At 43.5% G+C, this 19,880-nt stretch overlaps 1 protein-coding gene across 1 annotated transcript in view; it reads left to right on the top strand.

The window, feature by feature from the left end:
• Positions 1-9,286: 9,286 nt before the first annotated feature.
• The window catches only part of TREH (trehalase), a 30,587-nt gene continuing 19,993 nt past the window's right edge, over positions 9,287-19,880 (top strand). Inside the window, exons 1-4 of the mRNA XM_030220569.1 lie at positions 9,287-9,414; positions 14,642-14,742; positions 16,274-16,421; positions 19,348-19,435. Of these exons, the coding sequence (XP_030076429.1) occupies positions 9,320-9,414; positions 14,642-14,742; positions 16,274-16,421; positions 19,348-19,435 (432 nt within the window). The 5' untranslated portion in view covers positions 9,287-9,319. The remainder of the gene's footprint in view (positions 9,415-14,641; positions 14,743-16,273; positions 16,422-19,347; positions 19,436-19,880) is intronic.

The raw sequence follows: 19,880 nt of genomic DNA, 5'->3' as shown, positions 1-19,880 counted from the left end.
TAACCCCTTTACAGCTCACCATACAAAAAATATTTGTGATGTTTTTATCCAGACATGCATTTTGTGGTTATAGAACTGATGATGGACATTCTTGTCTGAAGTCACTATGAGCATGCTACATTGGCGTACAAGTGTGCCAACATACATATATGGGACCCAATATTCAAAGAGCCATTTAAATGGCCAGAAGAGCTTTTTTGTGCAGGGCTGTCTGGGGATATTCAGTGGCACTTAAACTGGTTAGTGCTGCTAAATATCCCCACTAACCTGCCATCTCCTGGCTAGGTTAGGGGTGGAGCACAAACTTTCCAATTGGCTTCAATTTTCAGCCTGCAAACCGGCTGAGTAATCTGTTGCAGGGCTCTAGATTATGGACTTCTTTTACTATCTTCTGCCAGAACCCTTAAATTTAATTTAACTTGAATTAAATTTTACTTTTAAGAGCAATATATATTTTACCCCAGCAATGTCTACATCCATTTGTATAGCAGCCTTGCATTTCCTTTGTTTGTTATGGTTATTCAATACTTTCTCTTTTTAATGTCTAAATATAAAACTTAAAGTATCATTTGAAAAATGAATAAAATTAGGACAGCAAAAGTCTGAATATTGGCCAGTGCCTGGTTAACTTCCAGGTGACTGCTGATACCGGGATCTTCAAAGCCAGGAGCCGCACATGCCCCAGCATTGAATATCTGTGGTCAGTTCAGAATCCGCTTACCGCTATGGGCTGAACATCTGATGGCCTCTAAAGCTAGTCCCTTAATCTGCCCTCCCAATGGATCAGGTTTTCAGGGTATCTGTAATGAATATTTGCATAGTCTGATTTTAACACCATATCCTATTTTCTCACTCACGCTTCCCAAACTGATACGTGAGAGAAAAAAATTGTCAGTGAGCTTCTTCCTCCCATAAAATGCCCTGCCTAGTAGAATAGATTGTTGATCTTCAGTTTAACCACATCCTACTAGAATCTGTGCTATAGTATTTCTAACAAAGAGGGCGTATGATGCTTGATGGTATTATACTTGCAGATATTAAGCAGTTGATTGAACAAGTACTAGTTCAGTGGACAGAACCACAGTAAACTCTATCCCCCTTGACGCTCTTACTGACTCAGCTGTTCTTCCCATCCCCTCCCCCTATCAATTGGCAGGTGGAGGAACGCATGGCCCAAAGAGACTTTGAAGGAGCAAAAAGTGCATCAAAGACTGCAAAATCATTCAACTTCATTGCCTTAGTAATTGGGTTGGCAGCTTATGGCTATCTTATTTACTACATCATCCAGACGAATGTATCTTCCGGCTCCCCGCAACCTCAGGAACCTGTCACAATTGGTGGATGATAACGCAGTGATGCTGAAAAAATACCGGACTGACTATGAATACTGGACTTCTCCTATATGCACCACACCTCCATACATGCAGTCTTTGCTTCACAGTCCACCTCTTCTGGTTCTAGAACACATGCCCTAACACCACCTTCTTTTCTTTAGTTGCAAATTGTATCACCTGATTTGTTAATGTGAAGCCCAGATTTAAGACCAAAGCATAGGCAAGATACCTGACGAAGTGTGAACAATATTCTATGTGTGCCATCTTTAACTAGTACTTTGATTTTCTGTAACTTTTGAAAGGCTGTTCTATCACATCCATTGCCCCACTCATACTAAATCTAGAGCTCTACATAGCATCCATCCCCCTTCCAAAACTCCCCCTGAAGATCCCTCCACTGCATCCATTTCCTTAGTGAAAGCCAGCCCCTTCCCCCTCCACCCCAAATCTCTCCCTCCTGGCCAACATATGGTACAGCATCTCTACCACTCCCTTTCCCAGTGAATTCCCCTCTTTACAAACCATCTAGTTGGGGGTAGAGCATTGCATCCAATACGCACAGCAACTTCCATAGTGCCTCCTGCTCCAGGTCCCACCCATCCAGCAATAGGAAGTGTTGTGAAAAGGAGTGGGAACTGACAATTGCCTCCTAATGCTATGGAGCAGGAAGCTCTAGAATGCTGCACTTATTAGATGTGATTCTCTACCCCACAACAAGAAAGGGAGAGGTGGAGATGCTGTATCATATGTTTAGCAGGAAGGAGACAGGACTGCACACTGTGATGCAGGATATGCCTATGGTGGCAGTGCAGCTTTTTTAGCACCCCAACCTCCCTTGTACCCTGTGTGGCCACACCTACCTTGCTATGGTCCTACAGTGACCTCAGTCTTATTTGTATCTTTCCTCACCCACCCCTCCAGACATTCAGGTAAGCTGCAGAGGCTGGTCTTGGGCAGCAGTAGGGATCCTGCAGCCTGATCAATACAACTGCTATAATAAAGAAATAGGTATTTGGGTGTCTTATCTTTGATTACATGCTCACAGTACAAGTATCAAACACTAAAGGTGTTCCACTGCTATGCTGCTGAAGCCCCTGTTATCCTGCCCCCCTCCCTCTTTTCCCTGACATCACTAGGATGGTATTGGCAGGACCTACTGGAGCACAAGAGCTTTATAGTGCTCAATATTGTTCTTAAATCTGCTGTGGTGCAGGATTTAGGGCCTCTTCAATCAAGCCTCTTTGGTGGCTCCCGATGCAGAAATGGTGAGAAGGCCCATTCGCTTTGAATGGGCTCCATTGGCATTGCTGCACGGGAACTGCTAACATGGCTTGATAAAAGGCCTTATCTAAGGTATGAAAAGGAGACACACGGTGTGGAGGAAGGAGGCTTTATCTAAAAATGTTAAAGCTTTACTATGCACATATTTTCAATAATTATGTGAAACTGTAATTATACCAACTATATTTCTATGCATCTTTATTTTTTCAATTATTAAATAGATATTGGAGTAGCTTGGAATACTAGGTTGTTTCTTACTGCACATTATAAATAATTTGTATTTTATTGTATTCTGTTTGTGTGTCCACTCAGGGAATGGGTTCACATAGGTCCTGAGGGAGTAATTTTTAGTTTGTTTTTTTACATTTTTACTTGTTGCACAGATGGACTGAGTCTCATTTTTGTTTAAGAAGAAAATAAGAAATTAAATTACTTTAAAGTTTAATTTTCCTTTTTTGAATTTTGAGTTATGAAAGTATGTTTTCTGGGTGGGGGGGGGGGGTCAATAAAGACATCTATCTAAATATATACTTATTTTTTCTGGCATAGATGCTGAATATATTTACTTATACAACATGGCAGTGTTGTGAGATCGGTTGACAGGGTATGGCCTTCTGATTCCCTACATCTGGTCTTGGGTGTGGCAGCAGCAGATTGCAAATGATCACAGGAAGGGAGACGAGCCTAGAGGAGCATAATCGAACGTCGCCGGCAATCTATTCTGGCGGTGGCACTACAGTTGGCTGGAACTGTATTATCGAAAAAGATGGCTGGCCATCTTTTGTTTCGATAATACGGTTCGAACTGGCCAAATGCCTTGGATTTAGCCGGGTTTGAGATGGCCGCTTTTGTTTTTCAGCGATAATGGAAGCTAAAAGTGGCCATCTCAACCCCAGCTACATCCAAGACATTTGGTCGTGGGAGGAGCCAGCATTTGTAGTGTACTGGTCCCTATGACATTGCAAGTCACCAACCGGGCACCCTAGGGGGCACTTCTAAAAAAAATTTTTAAATACACAAATACCTCCCAGGTGCATAGCTGCCTTACCTTGGGTGCTGAGCCTCCCAAAACCCACTCCCCACAACTCTACACCACTACCATAGTCCTTATGGGAGAAGGGAGGCACCTACATGTGGGTACAGTGGTTTTTTTTTTTTTTTGGGGGGGGGGGGGGTTTGGAGGGCTCAACACTTACCACCACAAGTGTAACAGGTGGGGGATGGGCCTGGGTCCACCTGCCTGAAGTCCACTGCAACCAACATAAACTGTTCCAGGGACCTGTATACTGCTGTCAGGGAGCTGGGTATGACATTTGAGGATGGCATACAGGCTGACAAGGTTTTTATTTTTATTGTTTTAGTGTGGGAGGGGGTTGGTGACCACGGGGGGAGTATGGGGAGGTCATCCCCCATTCCCTCCAGTGGTCATCTGGTGAGCTGGGGCACCTTTTTGAGGCTTGGTCCTGAAAATAAAAGGCCCAAGTAAATCCGGCGAAATACTGATTAACGCCGCTTTTTTTTTTCCATTATCCGCAAAAGCCGGCCATCTGGTAGCCACGCCCATGTTCCACCTTCACTTTGCCGCCGACATGCCCCCTTGAACTTTTGCCGGCGCGGCAACAGGAAAGCAGCGATGGTATCAAAGAAGCAGCTTTCGATTATACCGATTTCGACGCTTTTGCGAGATCGCCAGCCATCTCCCGATTTATGTCGGCAGATCGCCGGCGATCACTTTCGAAAATAAGCCTGATACTGTGCTTGGGAGCCTCAATACAAGCCTGTGCAGTTTCCTCTGAGCTGCTTGTGAATTAGTGCATAAGTACATAAGTATTGCCATACTGGGAAAGACCAAAGGTTCATCAAGCCCAGCATCCTGTTTCCAACGGTGGCCAATCCAGGTCACAAATACCTGGCAAGATCCCCAAAAAGTACAAAACATTCTATACTGCTTATCCCAGAAATAGTGGATTTTCCCCAAGTCCACTGAATAATGGTCTATGGACTTTTCCTTTAGGAAACTGTCCAAACCTTTTTTAAACTCTGCTAAGCTAACCACCTTTACCACATTCTTTGGCAACGAATTCCAGAGTTTAATTACATGTTAAGTGAAGAAACATTTTCTCCGATTCGTTTTACATTTACTACATTGTGGCTTCATTGCATGCCCCCTAGTCCTAGTATTTTTGGAAAGCGTAAACAGACGCTTCACATCTACCTGTTGAACTCCACTCATTATTTTATAGACCTCTATCATATCTCCTGAACTGAAGACGGAATGGAGGTCCTTACTGGGTGTGGGCAATTAGTGATTGGCCTCTGTTACTGGGAAGGTAGGTTGTTAGTGGATTACCAGCAATTAAATTGTTTGAAAGGTTCTCACTACATTAAATCATCAGTGAGCAAAACCATCCTGGTCCCTGAAGATTCAGCAGGTCTAGAGGCCTCTCCTGTTGCCTGTAGGCAAAGTAGGCACATGCCTAGGGCTTCTGAATTAATCTGGTTCTGTACAGCATGAATAGTAATGTGTACAAGACCTCAGCCCCTTGAGATTACTGTATGCAAACAACCTAAAACAATTAGTAGAAAGAAATACATTTTAAAAGCTTCTTTATATGTAAAGAGCATCATTTACCTGGCAATTTCAGAAAGCCACAGGTTACATATGAAAAGGATCAGGACATGGGGGCATGGCATATTTAGGGTAGGCCAAACTTTATACATGTATTAGCTATTCTACAATGGGAAAAACATTACCACCCTCAGCATCTGCATGAGCAGCAAGACATATGTGTTAAACAAAAATGCTTATTTCAAGCAGGGTGCTACAGCCAAGATTAACAGGAATTTTTCTTAAACCCCAGTTTTATCTTTGTCTCAAAAGTAAAACACATGCAAAAAAAAAAAAACTAGGGATAGGCATTGGCACCTGGCCGTGAAGTCCCTTTTTTCAACATCCAGCTTTAAAATTGCTGTTCATGGTAGCAAATAAGCCTATCTTTGTAAGCAGCCATAGGGGACATCTCACTTCCTAATCCTAACTTAAGAGACCAGTGTGGTTTAACGCTTGCTGATGCTTTTGATTTATATGCAATGGCTTCTTGCAAGTTTAAGGACTCAATATACCACCTCTTGCCTAACGATCAAATTTCAAAAAGCAGAATATACACATGGAAAGGAACTACATCATTAAGAGCTGCTTTTTTTAAAGCCACGTTAGTGATTCTTGGTGTGGCAAATGAGAGGAAGCCCATTCAGGGCACCTTTTTACCAAGTTGTGGCAAAAGGGGGCCTGCACTGGCGTCGGTGCGTGTTATGTGCACTGAGGCCTCCTATTACCGCAGTGGGTAAAAGTGAAGTCTTGCTTTCCTGCAGGCAATGACCATGTGGCAAGTAAAGCCATTTCATGGGGAGCCCTTGCCGCCACCCACTGAGGTGGCGGTAAGGGCTCCTGCGCTAACCCAGTGGTAACCAGGCAGTTTGCGGCAGTGCCTGATTACTGCCGGGTACACTCTGATGCTACAAAAATAAATATATTTTTGTAGCACTGGAAATGGCAGCGCGCTAGGGGTGAGAAGTACCGCCGGGCTACTGCGGTACTTCCTATTTAGCGAGCGGTAAGACCACATTGGGCTTACTACCGCTTAGTAAAAGGAGGCCTCAATTCCTATGGACTTCCTCTCATTTGCTGTGTCGGAATCGCTAACACAGCTTTCCTTGTCATCAGCAGCAGATGAATCCATTAACTGATGGGTTATGTCCGCCTACCAGCAGGTGGAGGTAGAGAACACTGAAAAACCATAGTGCTCTATGGACGGCTAGCTCCATCTGCCTTCAGTATTTCTCTGTCTCCCAGCAGGTGTGGATGTAGCTTGATCAGCTCTTAGAAATATTCTGCCTGGGGTGGCTCCTGTGCTTTGCCAGTTGAAGCTGGGGTGTTGTGGCTGGTGGTGCCCACTTTGAAGGCATATATGTTCGCCTTTTCCCTGGCTTACCCATCCCCCTGCCTACCGGAGTACCTGTGTTGCTGCCTGCCTCCAACTTTCCTCACAGCGTAAAAAAAAAAAAGGGTGTACGCATGGATTCTGCATAATTATTCTGAGGCTATTTTCAGCGTGCAGCTTGACCGGAGCTCGTTTGACTCAGCACCCAAGGGAAGGGATCTATGCACCAGGGAGCTATTTGTGTATTTTTTAAACATTTTTAGAAGTGCCCCCTAGGGTGCCCGGTTGGTGTCCTGGCATGTCATAGGGACCAGTGCACTACAAATGCTGTCTCCTCCTACGACCAAATGCCTTGGATGTAGCTGGGGTTGATATGGCCGCTTTTAGCTTCCATTATCGCTGAAAAACAAAAGCGGCCATCTCAAACCCGGCTAAATCCAAGGCATTTGGCCAGTTCGAACCGTATTATCGAAAAAGATGGCCAGCCATCTTTTCTTTCGATAATACGTTTCGAACCGGCCAAATGCCTTGGATTTAGCCGGGTTTGAGATGGCCGCTTTTGTTTTTCAGCGGTAATGGAAGCTAAAACCGTATTATCGAAAAAGAGTATTTATAGTAGCAGTACAGTGGCCGGAAGTAATGGACATGCGCAGCGAGCTCTTCTAGAGTTTTCTCAGCTTTGTAAATGCTGGATCAGTGATGTTGCCTTGGCGTCACTTCAGTTGAGTGGCTAAAGGAGCCTTCTGTCCAAGGAGAAGAGGCTGTCTCCTTGGCCTTCCTTCTGCCACATCCCGCCCTCTCTAGTGTAACTTCCTATTTAGCATCAAAGTAGGAAGTTGTTGTAAAGATGCAGCAGAAGGAAGGCCAAAGATGTCCTCTGACTGAATCGCTACTGGCTGCAGGAACCTTCCACGGGGAGGAAAAAAGGAGGGGAGAAAAGTGCTGGCTGGACCCATGGGAGGGAAAAGAGAGGTGGGGAGGCAGGACTGGACCTATGAGAGGAGGGGTTAGGGCTGGGGCTGAACTGAAAGGAGAGACTTGCTGACTGGACCCATGAGAGGGGGGGAAAGTAGGGAAAGGAAAGAGGTGCTGGTTGGACCTATAGGGGAGGAAGAAGGGGTGGCTGGGGGGAAATATGAGAGGTGCTGGCTGAATCCATGGGAGGGGAGGAGGAGGGGTGGCTGGAGGGAAAGGTTAGAGGTGTTGGTTGGACACATGGGAGGGGAGGGAGAGGGAAAGGAGAGAGGTGCTAGCTGGCCCATGGGAGGGAGAAGGAGAGTGAAAGGAGAGAGGTGCTAGCTAGACCCATGGGAGAGGGAAAGGGAAAGGAGAGAGATGCTGGCTGGACCCATGGGAGGAGGGGGGGCCTAGAGGGAAAGGAAAGAAATGCCGGACAAAGGGGATGAAGGAAGAGGAAGTCAAATTCTTGAACCCACAGTAGGAATAAGAAAGGAAAAGAGGGCAGGCAGAATGAGCCAGGTGCTGGAAGGGGTGAGGGAAGAGAGTAAGAGAAGCTGGACATAAGGAGGTAACAGAAACAGAGAAGAAATTGTGCATGGTGGGGGAACAGGTACACAAAGGGGAGATGCTGCATGGAGATGGTATATAGACACAGAGGGGCAGTGCAGACACAGAAAGGAGATTTTGTTTGATACGGGGAGAGGATAGGGAGATAGAAAGGTGATGATGCAGGGATTAGAACACAAGGGAGGTACTGTCCAGGAAAGTATAGGGACAAAGAAGGGAGATGCTGAATGTGGGGGACGATAGGGACACAGAAATTGAAGATGGATGGTGGACGTGGAGAGAGAAGAGATGTCAAATGGACAGGAGAACCTGGTGCGTTAAGAGAAGACAGAAGAAAGCAGAAACCAGAGCCTGGGACCAACATGATCTAAAAAATAAAATGACCAGAGAACAAAAGGTAGAAAAAAATAATGTTTTTTTTTTCTATTTTGTGATTACAGTATGTCAGATTTGAAATATACATTTTGCCAGAGTTAGTGTTAGACATGGCTGGGACCCAGGTAGAAATTTAGGAGGGGAACCCAAAGCCCATTACCAGACTGCACTTTCTTCAGTGTCCAGCAGGCTTGTGGCTCTCCCTGGTCAGGGGCCAAGGGCAGTTGCCCTAGTTGCACTCCCCTAACACCATCCCTGGCATGTGCCATCTTTATGTTTTTCACAATACAGGAATTAATGCATCTCTCTATATCTCTGGTATTGTACTGCATAACTGTTTGAGGCTTGTGCAGACAGGGACAGAGTTTGCGGGGGCAGGGACAAACTTTGTCCCTGTGTCATTCTCTAAGATCTTCTGAGAACACCAATTTATAGATCTGCTGGGCGGCACCAGGAAATCTTGCACTGAACCTTAAGAATGTTTTGATTTTAAGTGAAATATTTTCTCTTCTGTTGTGCAACAACCTTTTTAATAGCCATTATAATCCTACCATAACTGTTTGAGGCTTGTGCAGACAGGGACAGAGTTTGCGGGGGCGGGCCTGTGTCATTCTCTATGATCTTCTGAGAGCACCAATTTATAGGTCTGCCGGGCGGCACCAGGAAGCCTTGCACTGAACCTTTAGAATGTTTTGACTTTAAGTTAAATATTTCCTCCTCTGTTATGCAACAACCTTTTTAATAACCATTATAATCCTACCATGTGATTAGACTTATTGACTTTGTACAAGCAATGACTACAGCCTTTCAGTTACCTCCTTGCTTTAAGAGTGGAAGGTCTATCCTGCCATAGCTTTCACTATGCCTTGGAATCCGAGATGGTTTTCACTCTGCATTGCTACCTACATGACCTTGCAGAATGGTGTGACTTCAGTTTTGCCACCTCCATGTGACAGGTAATGTATTCCAGTGTACTTCAGGCAAGTGTAAACTAGGCACTGCTCTCCCCCCTACATAATATACTTGATCAGGGGTTGGCCATCTCAGTCCCCAACCAGAGCAAAGGCATGGCGGCAGTATTTGCCCATGGGCACACCTTAACAATGTGTAAATCAGAAGGGTTTGGGGTATGATTGGATATCTCATGAAAGAGGCACAGCATTGATACTCCCAGTTGTTGCACAGGGTGGATAGCAGAAGGGGGGGAAATCTGGAGGTGGGAATGATAGTGTGAGGCTGGAAAGGACAAGGAATTGGGATAGGATAAGGAGAAGATCCTAGGGAGAAGGCACTAGGTTGGGGTAATTTCCTGGAGCCTCTTGGGCTGGCTTCCTTTGTTTCCATTGTAGTTGGAGTGAAAGTGGAGGCCCCCTATTAACTCCAATTGCTGGTATTTTTTCTTTTATATAGAACAATTTCCAATGAGCGTAGGATGGGGAGAATACTGGGGGTGGCACTTAAAATGGTCCAAAGGGGATTCTGCTTCAGGAAATTAAATTCTATATCTCTGGGTGACTGGCAGGGTGCCTCTCCACTTGGTCTTGAACTACCCTGCCTGCTGACTCTGGTGGCCACACAAGCTGTAAGGAAGCTCAGCACCATTAGAGGACAATGGCCCACAGCTTTGAGAGAGCAGGTGTACAGGCTGGAGGGGAGCTCAATGTAGACTGTTTTCTCTAGGTGGTAGTTGTGTGCCTGCAGTTGTGTAAATTGTAGCAGAATGATTGAGGACATAACTGGGTTCCAGTGATTATGGAGAGCTGCTAAGGCATTTCAGCCTAAAGATCACAATTGGAGTCATCATGGATTAGTGACTAGTGAATTCGTTGCAGATAAGTGGTCTGCTTGATTTATTTATTTTGCTTTGCTGTGCACAGTAAAGTTCTCTTTTATTAGAGGAACAAATGTGTACTTGCATTGAGAAACAGACATTACATTTTGTTTAGAATAGATTTGATTGGGGGGGGGTTGGTACAGCTTTTTTTCTCCCCTATAAGGTTGTTGGGATTTTGTGGCTGTTCACAGTCTAACTGAAATCAATGATAATATGTGGGTCTTCATGATATAGAGGTACCAGAATGTTCTAAAAGTATCTCTTTGAACATTGAGGTTTCTTTTTATTCTATGTAGGTGATGGTCCTCAAATTCTAAATCAATTTAAATGGGTCTTGAATCTTATAATGCAGTGTTAAAGTACAAGATCCACTGAAATACCCAGTGTGTGTATGTGTGTGTGTGTGTATATATATATATATATATATATATATATACACTAGCCGTTAAGCCCATTAAAACGGGCGAGATTTCCAGCTACCCTCCTCGCCGCCGCTCCCTCCCACCACTCTGCTGCTGCCTGCAGTGCTTCCACACGGAGGTGAGAGGCGCTGTCAGGTCCTGTTGGAAACAGGATGTTGGACCCGATACGGAGGGGGATGGGAGGGTGGAGGTTGGTGCGCGTGATGTTCGTTTCTAGGCTCCAGCGGCAGCGGCCGACTCCGTTTCCCTCGCTGTTCCACCCTGTGACGTCATCACATCTTGACGCGAGGGCGGGACAAAGAGGGAAGTCTCTACTGCGCATTTGCAGGTGAGTCGGTCACTTGCCATTTATATGTTTGATATATAGAGAGAGAGAGACTTAATTCATAAGCCAAGCTTTAAAACAAACTCCTCATGCTTGTGCACAAATTAATATTCTTCTTACATAACAAGCATCATCATGCATCTTATACATATATTATTTAAAGGAACCCCCTGAAATGGTAAATTTAAAGTGAGCACACAAACTACCCACTGCCACTTTTATCTCCATTGGTCTTCCCAAAGGGATAAAATATTCCACATACTTCCAGTGCATCAAACTTCTTATATTTCTTGTGTTGCTAGTTCTTATATGTTTTAAATCAATGTATTTTCTCATCACAACACTTGTTCTCAATGCTTGAATCATTTCTCGTGAAACTGTTTTAAGTACTTAGCTTTTCAAAATTCTATGCTTCATTCCATAATGCTCGGACCAGCCCCGTTTACTAAGATGCGCTAGCGTTTTTAGTTCATTTGTTTTCTAGTTTAGTAATTTTTTCTCAGCATTCTCCCTAAAGCAGTGTGCACGTGAAATTATTTTATTTATTTATTAGGATTTATTTACTGCCTTTTTGAAAGAGTTCACTCAAGGCAGTGTACAGTAAGAATAAATCAAACATGAGCAATAGACAATTACAGCAGTAAAAATATTCAAATAACAATACAAAGTAAAGCACAGTATACTACTTAACAATGTCAACACAATACGTAATGGAACATTTTAATTGACGGAGTAGGGTATAAGCAAAGATGGAACATATAGATAGGTAAGAGAGTAAGAGGAGTTAGACAGTAAGGTGACTAATTTAAAGAAAGTTGCACATGAGGTCAGAGAGATGGTTAAATATTATCTCAGCTAGGGTAGGAGTGGATAAACATGTCCTGCTGCAGTATGTGCAGCTCGTGTCACTCCTTGTGTGTGTGAGTGACACTAATGTTTTGTGTTTAGACAGAGCTGGAATAGGTTTCTGCATTTATATAGTATTTGTTTTGGTGATAAGAATTTATTAGGCTGGTAGAAATTGTTATATTTTGCTAAAAGCTAGCATTAAGTGAGAAAATAATTTCTATTGAAGGTTAAATGAAATTATACAAATTTGCAAGTGTTATTTATCCATAATTTGTATCTATTGTGTGTATTTGTGTCTTCAAAAGTACTGTAGGCCATTCAAATCACTGAGCAGGCCGACTTAAAAATATAGCTGTTCATATGGACCTTCTCATAAAAAGTTTGACATTTGATTATGTTGTCAATCTTAATAAAGCACTCAACACTTGTGTAAAATGTTGATAGGCATCTGTATTAATTACAACTAGTAAGCATTTAGATTTTGTTTTCTTTGATTATACTGGTACTACTTATTCTGTATAGTGCTATGAGAGCAGGGGTTCTCAACCCAGTCCTTGGGACACACCTTGCCAGTCAGGTTTTCAGGATACCCAAAAATGAATATGTCTACCTCTATTGTATGCAGATTTATCTCATGAATATTTATTGTGGGTACCCTGAAGACCTGACTGGCTAGGTGTGTCTTGAGGACTGGGTTGAGAACCCCTGTTACTAGAGGTACACAGCACTGTACACACTATATACAGGTACTTCTCTGTCCCCAGTGGGCTCGCAATCTAAATTTTTGTTTTCTTTTTGGTATCTGGGGAAATGGAGGTTTGGGTGACTAAGACTTGCCCAGGGTCACATGGAGCTGGTTCCCCAGGATCTCAGCCCACTGCGCTAACCATTAGGCCACTCTTCGACCCCCTTGTTGAATGATCTTGTGACTTTTTCTTGGCAGAATAGTGTGGACTCTCTCCGGGGTGATGCCTGTTGCAGCTGAAATGTATTTATCCTTCCCTTGTTTGCTATACTCTCTATCAATAATGGAGTTTCGTTTCTTCCTTCCCTTGCTATCCTTTCCCCCCTCTTGTTTCCCTGCTCTGTCTCTCATACGTACATAAGTATTGCCACACTGGGACAGACCAAAGGTCCGTCAAGCCCAACATCCTGTTTCCAACAGTGGCCAATCCAGGTCACAAGTACCTGGCAAGATCCCAAAAAAGTTCAATACATTTTATGCTGTTTATCCCAGAAATACCCTTTAATTTCGATTAACATGATAATAGACTATCTCTTGAAAGCACTAACTTAAAAGTCCTGGATAGTCAGAGGTTCACTATCAAATTATAGATTGTATTGTAACAATTGATAGTGAACCTCTGACTATCCAGGACTTTAAGTTATCCCAGAAATAAGCAGTGGATTTTCCCCAAGTCAGTTTTCCAATAATTCTGCAATAATTAGTCTGTAAGCCAATAGAACAGGAGGACTTTCAATGAAAATAACCTTCAGATTGAAAACAAATTGTATAAGTTGTTTTTTTTCGCTCAGGCTCTAATTAAGCTATGGAATCTTTTGCCAGAGGGAAGTGGTCAAGGTGACATAGTAAGGCTCAAAAGAGGTTTGAACAATTTCCTAGAGGAGACATCCATAAAACATTTAATTAGGTAGACTTGGAAAAGCCATTGCTTATCCCTAGTAATGAGAAATATGATCTACTTTTAGAAATCTGCCAGGTGCTTGTGACCAAAGCTAGCCAGTGTTGCAAACAGAATGGAGTGGAGGAGTAGCCTAATTGTTAGTGCAGCAGGCTTTGATCCTGGTGACCTAGGCTTGATTCCCACCACAGCTCCTTGTGACATTGGGCAAGTCACTTAACCCTCTATTGTAACAGGTTGTGAGCCCTCTAGGGACAGAGAAAGTACCTGCATATAATGTGTGTAGCACTGCATACCTCTCTTTGGGATCTTGCCAGGTTTTTGTGACCTGGATTGGCCACTGTTGGAAACAGGACACTGGGCTTGATAGATCCTCTTATTTTCTTAATTCAGACCACCTCAAACCTGGATGAGTTTGTATTAATTATGCTGAGTACATTGTTTCTCCACTGACCTGATGGAGAGGAAAGTTCTGAAAAGCTTGTCGAAGATACCTTTTTATTGGACTAATGCATTACCTACAACTTGGTTGTTGACCTTATTTCCAGCACATCTTCAAATTCTTCCTATATTCCCAGCCTCCATTTTACTTCAATTAACAAAAAAGTGAGGCAACAAGAGGAGTGTTTGGCAGCAGAACTGGGCACTAAGCACTTGTGAATTGGACAAATTGTCTTGCATACCCTTGCTTCATGCTGTATAAGGGTCATGTTAAACAAGATTAGAAATAATTACATTAATTACATGGATTCTAATTGCAATGCTTTTTGCCTGTGGTGATTATCAAGGCAGCCACTGGAAACGGGAGGGGGGGAGAATAGCAAAGAGGTCTCTTCCAAAGTGAGTTGACTTTGCAGTATTTTATCTCCTGCTTGACTAGGAACAAGTATAAATCTCAGAATGACCTTTTAGTGCACATTCATGTTAGACTACATGGTTTGAGGGTTTTTTTTCCTGCCATCGTAGGCTGTATGTCTCTGAGAAAACGGCAAAGGTTGACTGGTATTCTTACAGCTGCATGTGATCTGAAGGGAATATAATGGTTTCCAGAGAACTGCAACTCATGGATGAATCTCACTGTGTTGTTCAATTCATTCCTTATCCCCTCAGCCCAATTTACTGTACTGGGGATCTCCTGAAGCAGGTCCAGACTGCCAAGCTATTTAACGATGATAAACATTTTGTGGACATGGGTCTACGCGAATCTCCAGGTGAGTTGGAGCAGTCCTAGAAAAATGTAGGCCTTTTGAACTTTCATGAATCTGTGTCCACTCCAAGCAGGATCTGTAAATACAACATACAAATGGGGAACTCAGGTGGATCAAATTTGATCAATTAATTAGATATTTCACATGAAACAGAATGTCAGCCTTATTTTTGAAAGCGAAAGACGCCCATATATCGACCCTAATCGGGAGATGGGCGTCTTTCTCCCGTGGGTGCCCAAATTGGTATAATCGAAAGCTGATTTTGGGCGTCTTCAACTGCAATCTGTCGCGGAAACGGGCAAAGTTGACGAGGGTATGTCGGAGGCATGGTGAAGGTAGGACTGGGGCGTGTTTATCGGCCGAGCAGAGATGGATGTCCTCGGCCAATAATCAAAAAAAGAAAGGCGCTTTTAGCGCAAATGTGGGTCACTTTTTTTGGACCTTTTTTTCTCACGAACAAGTCCCCCAAAAGTGCCCCAACTGCCCAGATGACCACCAGAGGGAGTCAGGGATCACCTCCCCAGACTCCCCCAGTGGTCACTAACCTCCTCCCTCAAAAAAAAAAGAAGTTTAAAAACTTTTTTTGCCAGCCTGTATGCCAGCCTCAAATGTCATACCCAGGTCCATCACAGCAGTATGCAGGTCCCTGGAGCAGTTGTTAGTGGGTGCAGTGGACTTCACCCAGGTGGACCCAGTCCCATCCCCCCCCCTACCTGTTACACTTGTGGTGGTAAATGGGAGCCCTCCAAACCGCCCCCAAAACCCACTGTACCCAAATGTAGGTGCCCCCCTTCAGCCATAAGGGCTATAATAATGGTGTAGAGTTGTGGGCAGTGGGTTTTGGTGGGGGGGGGATTTGAGGGTCTCAGCACCCAAAGGAAGGGAGCTATGGACTTGGGAGGCATTGTACTTTTTTTTTTTTAATTGTTACACGTGCCCCCTAGGGTGCCTGGTTGGTGTCCTGGCATGTGAGGGGGACCAGTGCACTACAAATTCTTGCCCCTCCCACGACCCAATGCCTTGGATTTGTTCGTTTTTGAGCAGGGCGCCTTCGGTTTCCATTATCGCTGAAAAACGAAACTGCCCAGCTCAAATCCGCACAAATCCGATGCATTTGCCCAGCACAAACCGTATTATCGAAAAAAGATGGGCGCCCATTTTTTCCCAAAATACGATCTGTCCTGCTCCTTCACGTACCCGTTCTCGGAGATAGGCACCCATGGAGATGGGCGTTCACGTTCGATTATGCCCCTCTGTGAGTCCTGGCCCTAGAGCACAAGGGATCATTATCCCCCTGCAGACTAAGTTTGAGGGTGCATATTGGTAATAGTCACTGCTGTAATCTGCAGTCCAATTGTAGATGAACAAGGGAGATTTAGTTTTGGTCTTCTCTACCTATACAGTATCATTTATTGACATGTTGGCAACATTAATACCATGTTAAGCTCATCGTTTGGCACACACTGACTGTTTAGTAGCACTGGTGCTTGGAGGAACAGATTTGTGTACGTTTCTTTTTCTTTGCACCTTGCAGAACAAATCCTACAGACGTTCCAGAAGTTGGTGGAAAAATCTCCAGACGGGAAAGTTAGCAGAGATCAACTGCTTCAGTTTGTCAACTTATCTTTCACTCCCCCTGGTCAGGAGTTTGAACCTTGGACCCCACAAGACTGGCATGAGAAGTATAAATACTGATCCCCACCCCACTTATTACAGGACAGTGGTGATAGGCTGTGCATTAAGGCAGCTGACATCCCTCTTTGGTGCAAATCATAATGGCGGTCTAGCAAAAAAGGTTCATGTGCAAAGAGGGAATGAGCCTACTTGTTGGGTTTGCACAAGCTTGAGTAAAGCAAAATAGAATCAATTCATTAGATTTTCTGCTGCAAGGGCACCACATCCAACCAGGGTATTTTGGGGAACAGAATAGGGGTACCAACTGGCTTCTGTTTTTTTACTGCCTGCATGGATTTATTGCCTTTTATTAGGGAAGTCAGAGCTTGAAGTCCATGCGTGCAATGGGTCAAAACCATAACTGGATCGACCTGTCCAGAACAAAATGGAAAGCTGGCTGTTTGAGTATTCAAGTTTGTCAATGACTAGGAATCAATCTATGTACCGTTTCAAAGAGAGAGTTGTTTACTTCTTGTTGGTGTCAATGCTGCAGTGCATGTGGAGTGCATGTGATGTGCAGCGCTAAATAGTGGCGGCAGAGGAACCAAGCAATGAGGATGAGCAGGGTGCCTAGTCCCTGCCATGTGAAAGCAAACTGGCAAGGGAGCTCAGCTGTGTTATGGCAGAAAGCCAGGGCCCCACTTGTTGACTCCACCTAGCCACCTATCATCTTTTGACAGGCCTTTCCCACTTATAAATATAAGATCATTCAACTGAATTAAGCTAAGTCTCCTGCTTTTTTACATTCTTTGAAGGTGATTATTTTGGTAGGCAGGGTTTTATGGTGCGATGATTGAATGTAGTGATTGTCAGGTGATTTTATGGTCGCAAGTGATCACTAGCACTGTGTTCTGAGCACCATTCACACTTTACAGATATATTTAGCATTTGTTGTTTTTGTGTGATTTAAGTGGTTTTATTTACTTAAGATTATATTTTATGCTGACATTTACAGAAACTGTTATATACAGTCCTGAGTTAACCGGTTAATCCTCTGTCATGTAGCAACCTCCTGTCACACATGAAGCATTACATTTCATACATACATTTTTTTTCAATTGCAGATTCAAGGAGCTGGAGACAACATAGAGTAATGGGTCTCAAGTGATGGGGTTGGCAGGGGAGAAGAATTAAAGTGTGGTTGGGGGGAAATCAGGAATAGGGTCCTTGAAGCTTGTAGAGGTTGAAGATACTAATTTAACTGTTTTGCAACTCTCTGCTATTACGATATTTTTTTTGGAGTTGACAAATCATTTTAAAAGCAGTCCTACAATTTGAAAACAAAAATAAGTGTTGAGTGTTGGCAGATGATGTACATATTCTTTGTTTCACTGGGTGACTGTGAGGCATATTTTCAAAGCACTTTGGGAGGCTAAGTTCCATAGGTTTCTATGGAACTTTGGGAGGCTAAGTGCTTTGAAAATAAGCCTCTCAGAGTCTTCTCCAAGTTGGTTTGATCATGGCATCTTTCAGATGCCTAGAAACCAATTCTAACATGAAATGGAGGAAAAAGTCTAATACTTAGAGGCACTGGAGTAAAGAATTTTGCTATTCTTGGCAGTTTCAAACTTGGATGACCTCTATAGAACTCTACAGAACTGCTGTTCCGGGTCTCCCTGGGCTTGTTGCAGTCAGCAGACTGAAGGTGGAGTTTGGGAAGCACCGATGTACTGGTTCAAACTTTTCTTTTTTTATGTTGTGATCCCATTTTAATAATACATAAATGCAAACCTAGCACCTGTCTCAGTTGAAACCAAGTTTCCTTCCTGCCATGTCTCTATTGCAGGGTAGTCCCCACATTTGAGTGAGCCTATGAAGGCCAAGTTCCTGTTAGCCCATGGGGGCTGAAGATGTTACTGTCCTGTTTTTTTTTTCCCCCTGCAGATTTGATCATGACCCTATTTGGAAGTCACAGACTACTGTTTAAGAATCAGTTCACCACATACTTACATTCCATGTGGTCGAGGTGCCTATTTCTCCTGTGCAGTTCCTTTTTCAAGCAGTAAACCCACCCAGAAGGGAAAGCTCAGAGGAACTGTCTCACAGTGTTAAGTTTTTCTTCTTCACAGATAAATGTGTTAAATCCAGTCTAGTGAGTCCCTGAGCTGGTAATGGGTTGTGGTGGAGGTACAAGAAGCCAAGTTGTGTTTTTTTGCTGGTCCTAAATAACCTTACATACAACTGTGAAGTTAAAACAGGATGAGCTGCCCTGGTGTTGGACACTGGCAGGTGGATGGAACTGAGTTCAGTTCTTACCTCAGGATTTCACTCTCTAGGTTGGCTGGGATGCTGCCGAGGCAGTACTTGTAACTTTTGCCTAGAAGAGAAGTCTGTCATTGCACAATGACAGTACCTAATTGCAAGATTTAGGGCCCAGGATTGTGCATGTTCTCCCACCAGCAGCTACGTACTGTTGCTGAGATGCTGGTCTAAAGTAAATTGAGGAAGAGTATAGCATGTGGGGAAAACCTCCAGAATAATTCCAATTGAAGGCTCATGGATTGTAGCCTAACAGAAACTGAAAGCAAGAGAAACTTGCCAGATCAAAGGGAAAAAGAGAAAAGGATATAAATGAGCCTTGTAATAAACTATAATGATAAGCAGAGCAGAGTATACATTATTATCCAGAGAGACAGAGAGACATAAGCAAAACTGTTGGGTGTAAACAATCTTACACTCAACTGTAGAGAAGAACAGAAATTAATCTTATTTTAAACCAAACACTCAGGGCCCTGTTTACTAAGATGCATTAGCATTTTTAACACACCCTAACCGTGTAGGCGCCTATAGGGATATTGTAGGCACGTACATGATTAAGGCGCGTTAAAAACATTAATGCGCTTATAACACAGCTTAGTAAACAGGGCCCTCAGTTTGTCATAAACAATGAGTATATATTAACCCCAATATACAAGTGGTCTCTGTTTTTTCCAGTCCTAAAATCTTGGCGAAGATTTCTGATGGTAAGCTACGGAGATGGGCCACAGAACTACATGCGCTCTGGAGGAATCTGGGAAGGAAGGTACCAGAATATAAATAAATACTTGCTTTGCCTCTCAGTATATGATGAGCATTTGCTTATATTCTGGCCACTGAAGTTAACTTTTTGGCAGTAGGAGCAGTGGAACCCCCATAATGCCTGGAATGAACAGCACCAATCACAGCATCTCTAAATGACATTTAGTTACCAAACCAGGAATATTTTGCAGTGCCCTCGGCAGTGTGATAAAAATTATATGAGATGAAAGCTTGAACTTCAGCTGTGCTTGCTTGACTCTTCCACCCCCATCCCATCTTAGAACAGGACTTGGGGGAGGGATGGACTGTCACTTGCAATGTCATAGGAAATTATATGTTGTTAAAACCCGAAAATGAACAGAAAAAAAACATGAAACTGAAAGTGTGTTTTTCATTTGCCGATGAAAGAGCGCACTCTATATGGAAAGAGGGCGGACTCTTTCCAGAAA

Source organism: Microcaecilia unicolor, chromosome 12 (genome assembly GCF_901765095.1).
Source record: "Microcaecilia unicolor chromosome 12, aMicUni1.1, whole genome shotgun sequence".
Classification (NCBI taxonomy): Eukaryota; Metazoa; Chordata; class Amphibia; order Gymnophiona; family Siphonopidae; genus Microcaecilia; species Microcaecilia unicolor.
Note: the sequence above shows the minus strand (reverse complement) of the source record. Positions and strands in the feature narration are given on the sequence as shown.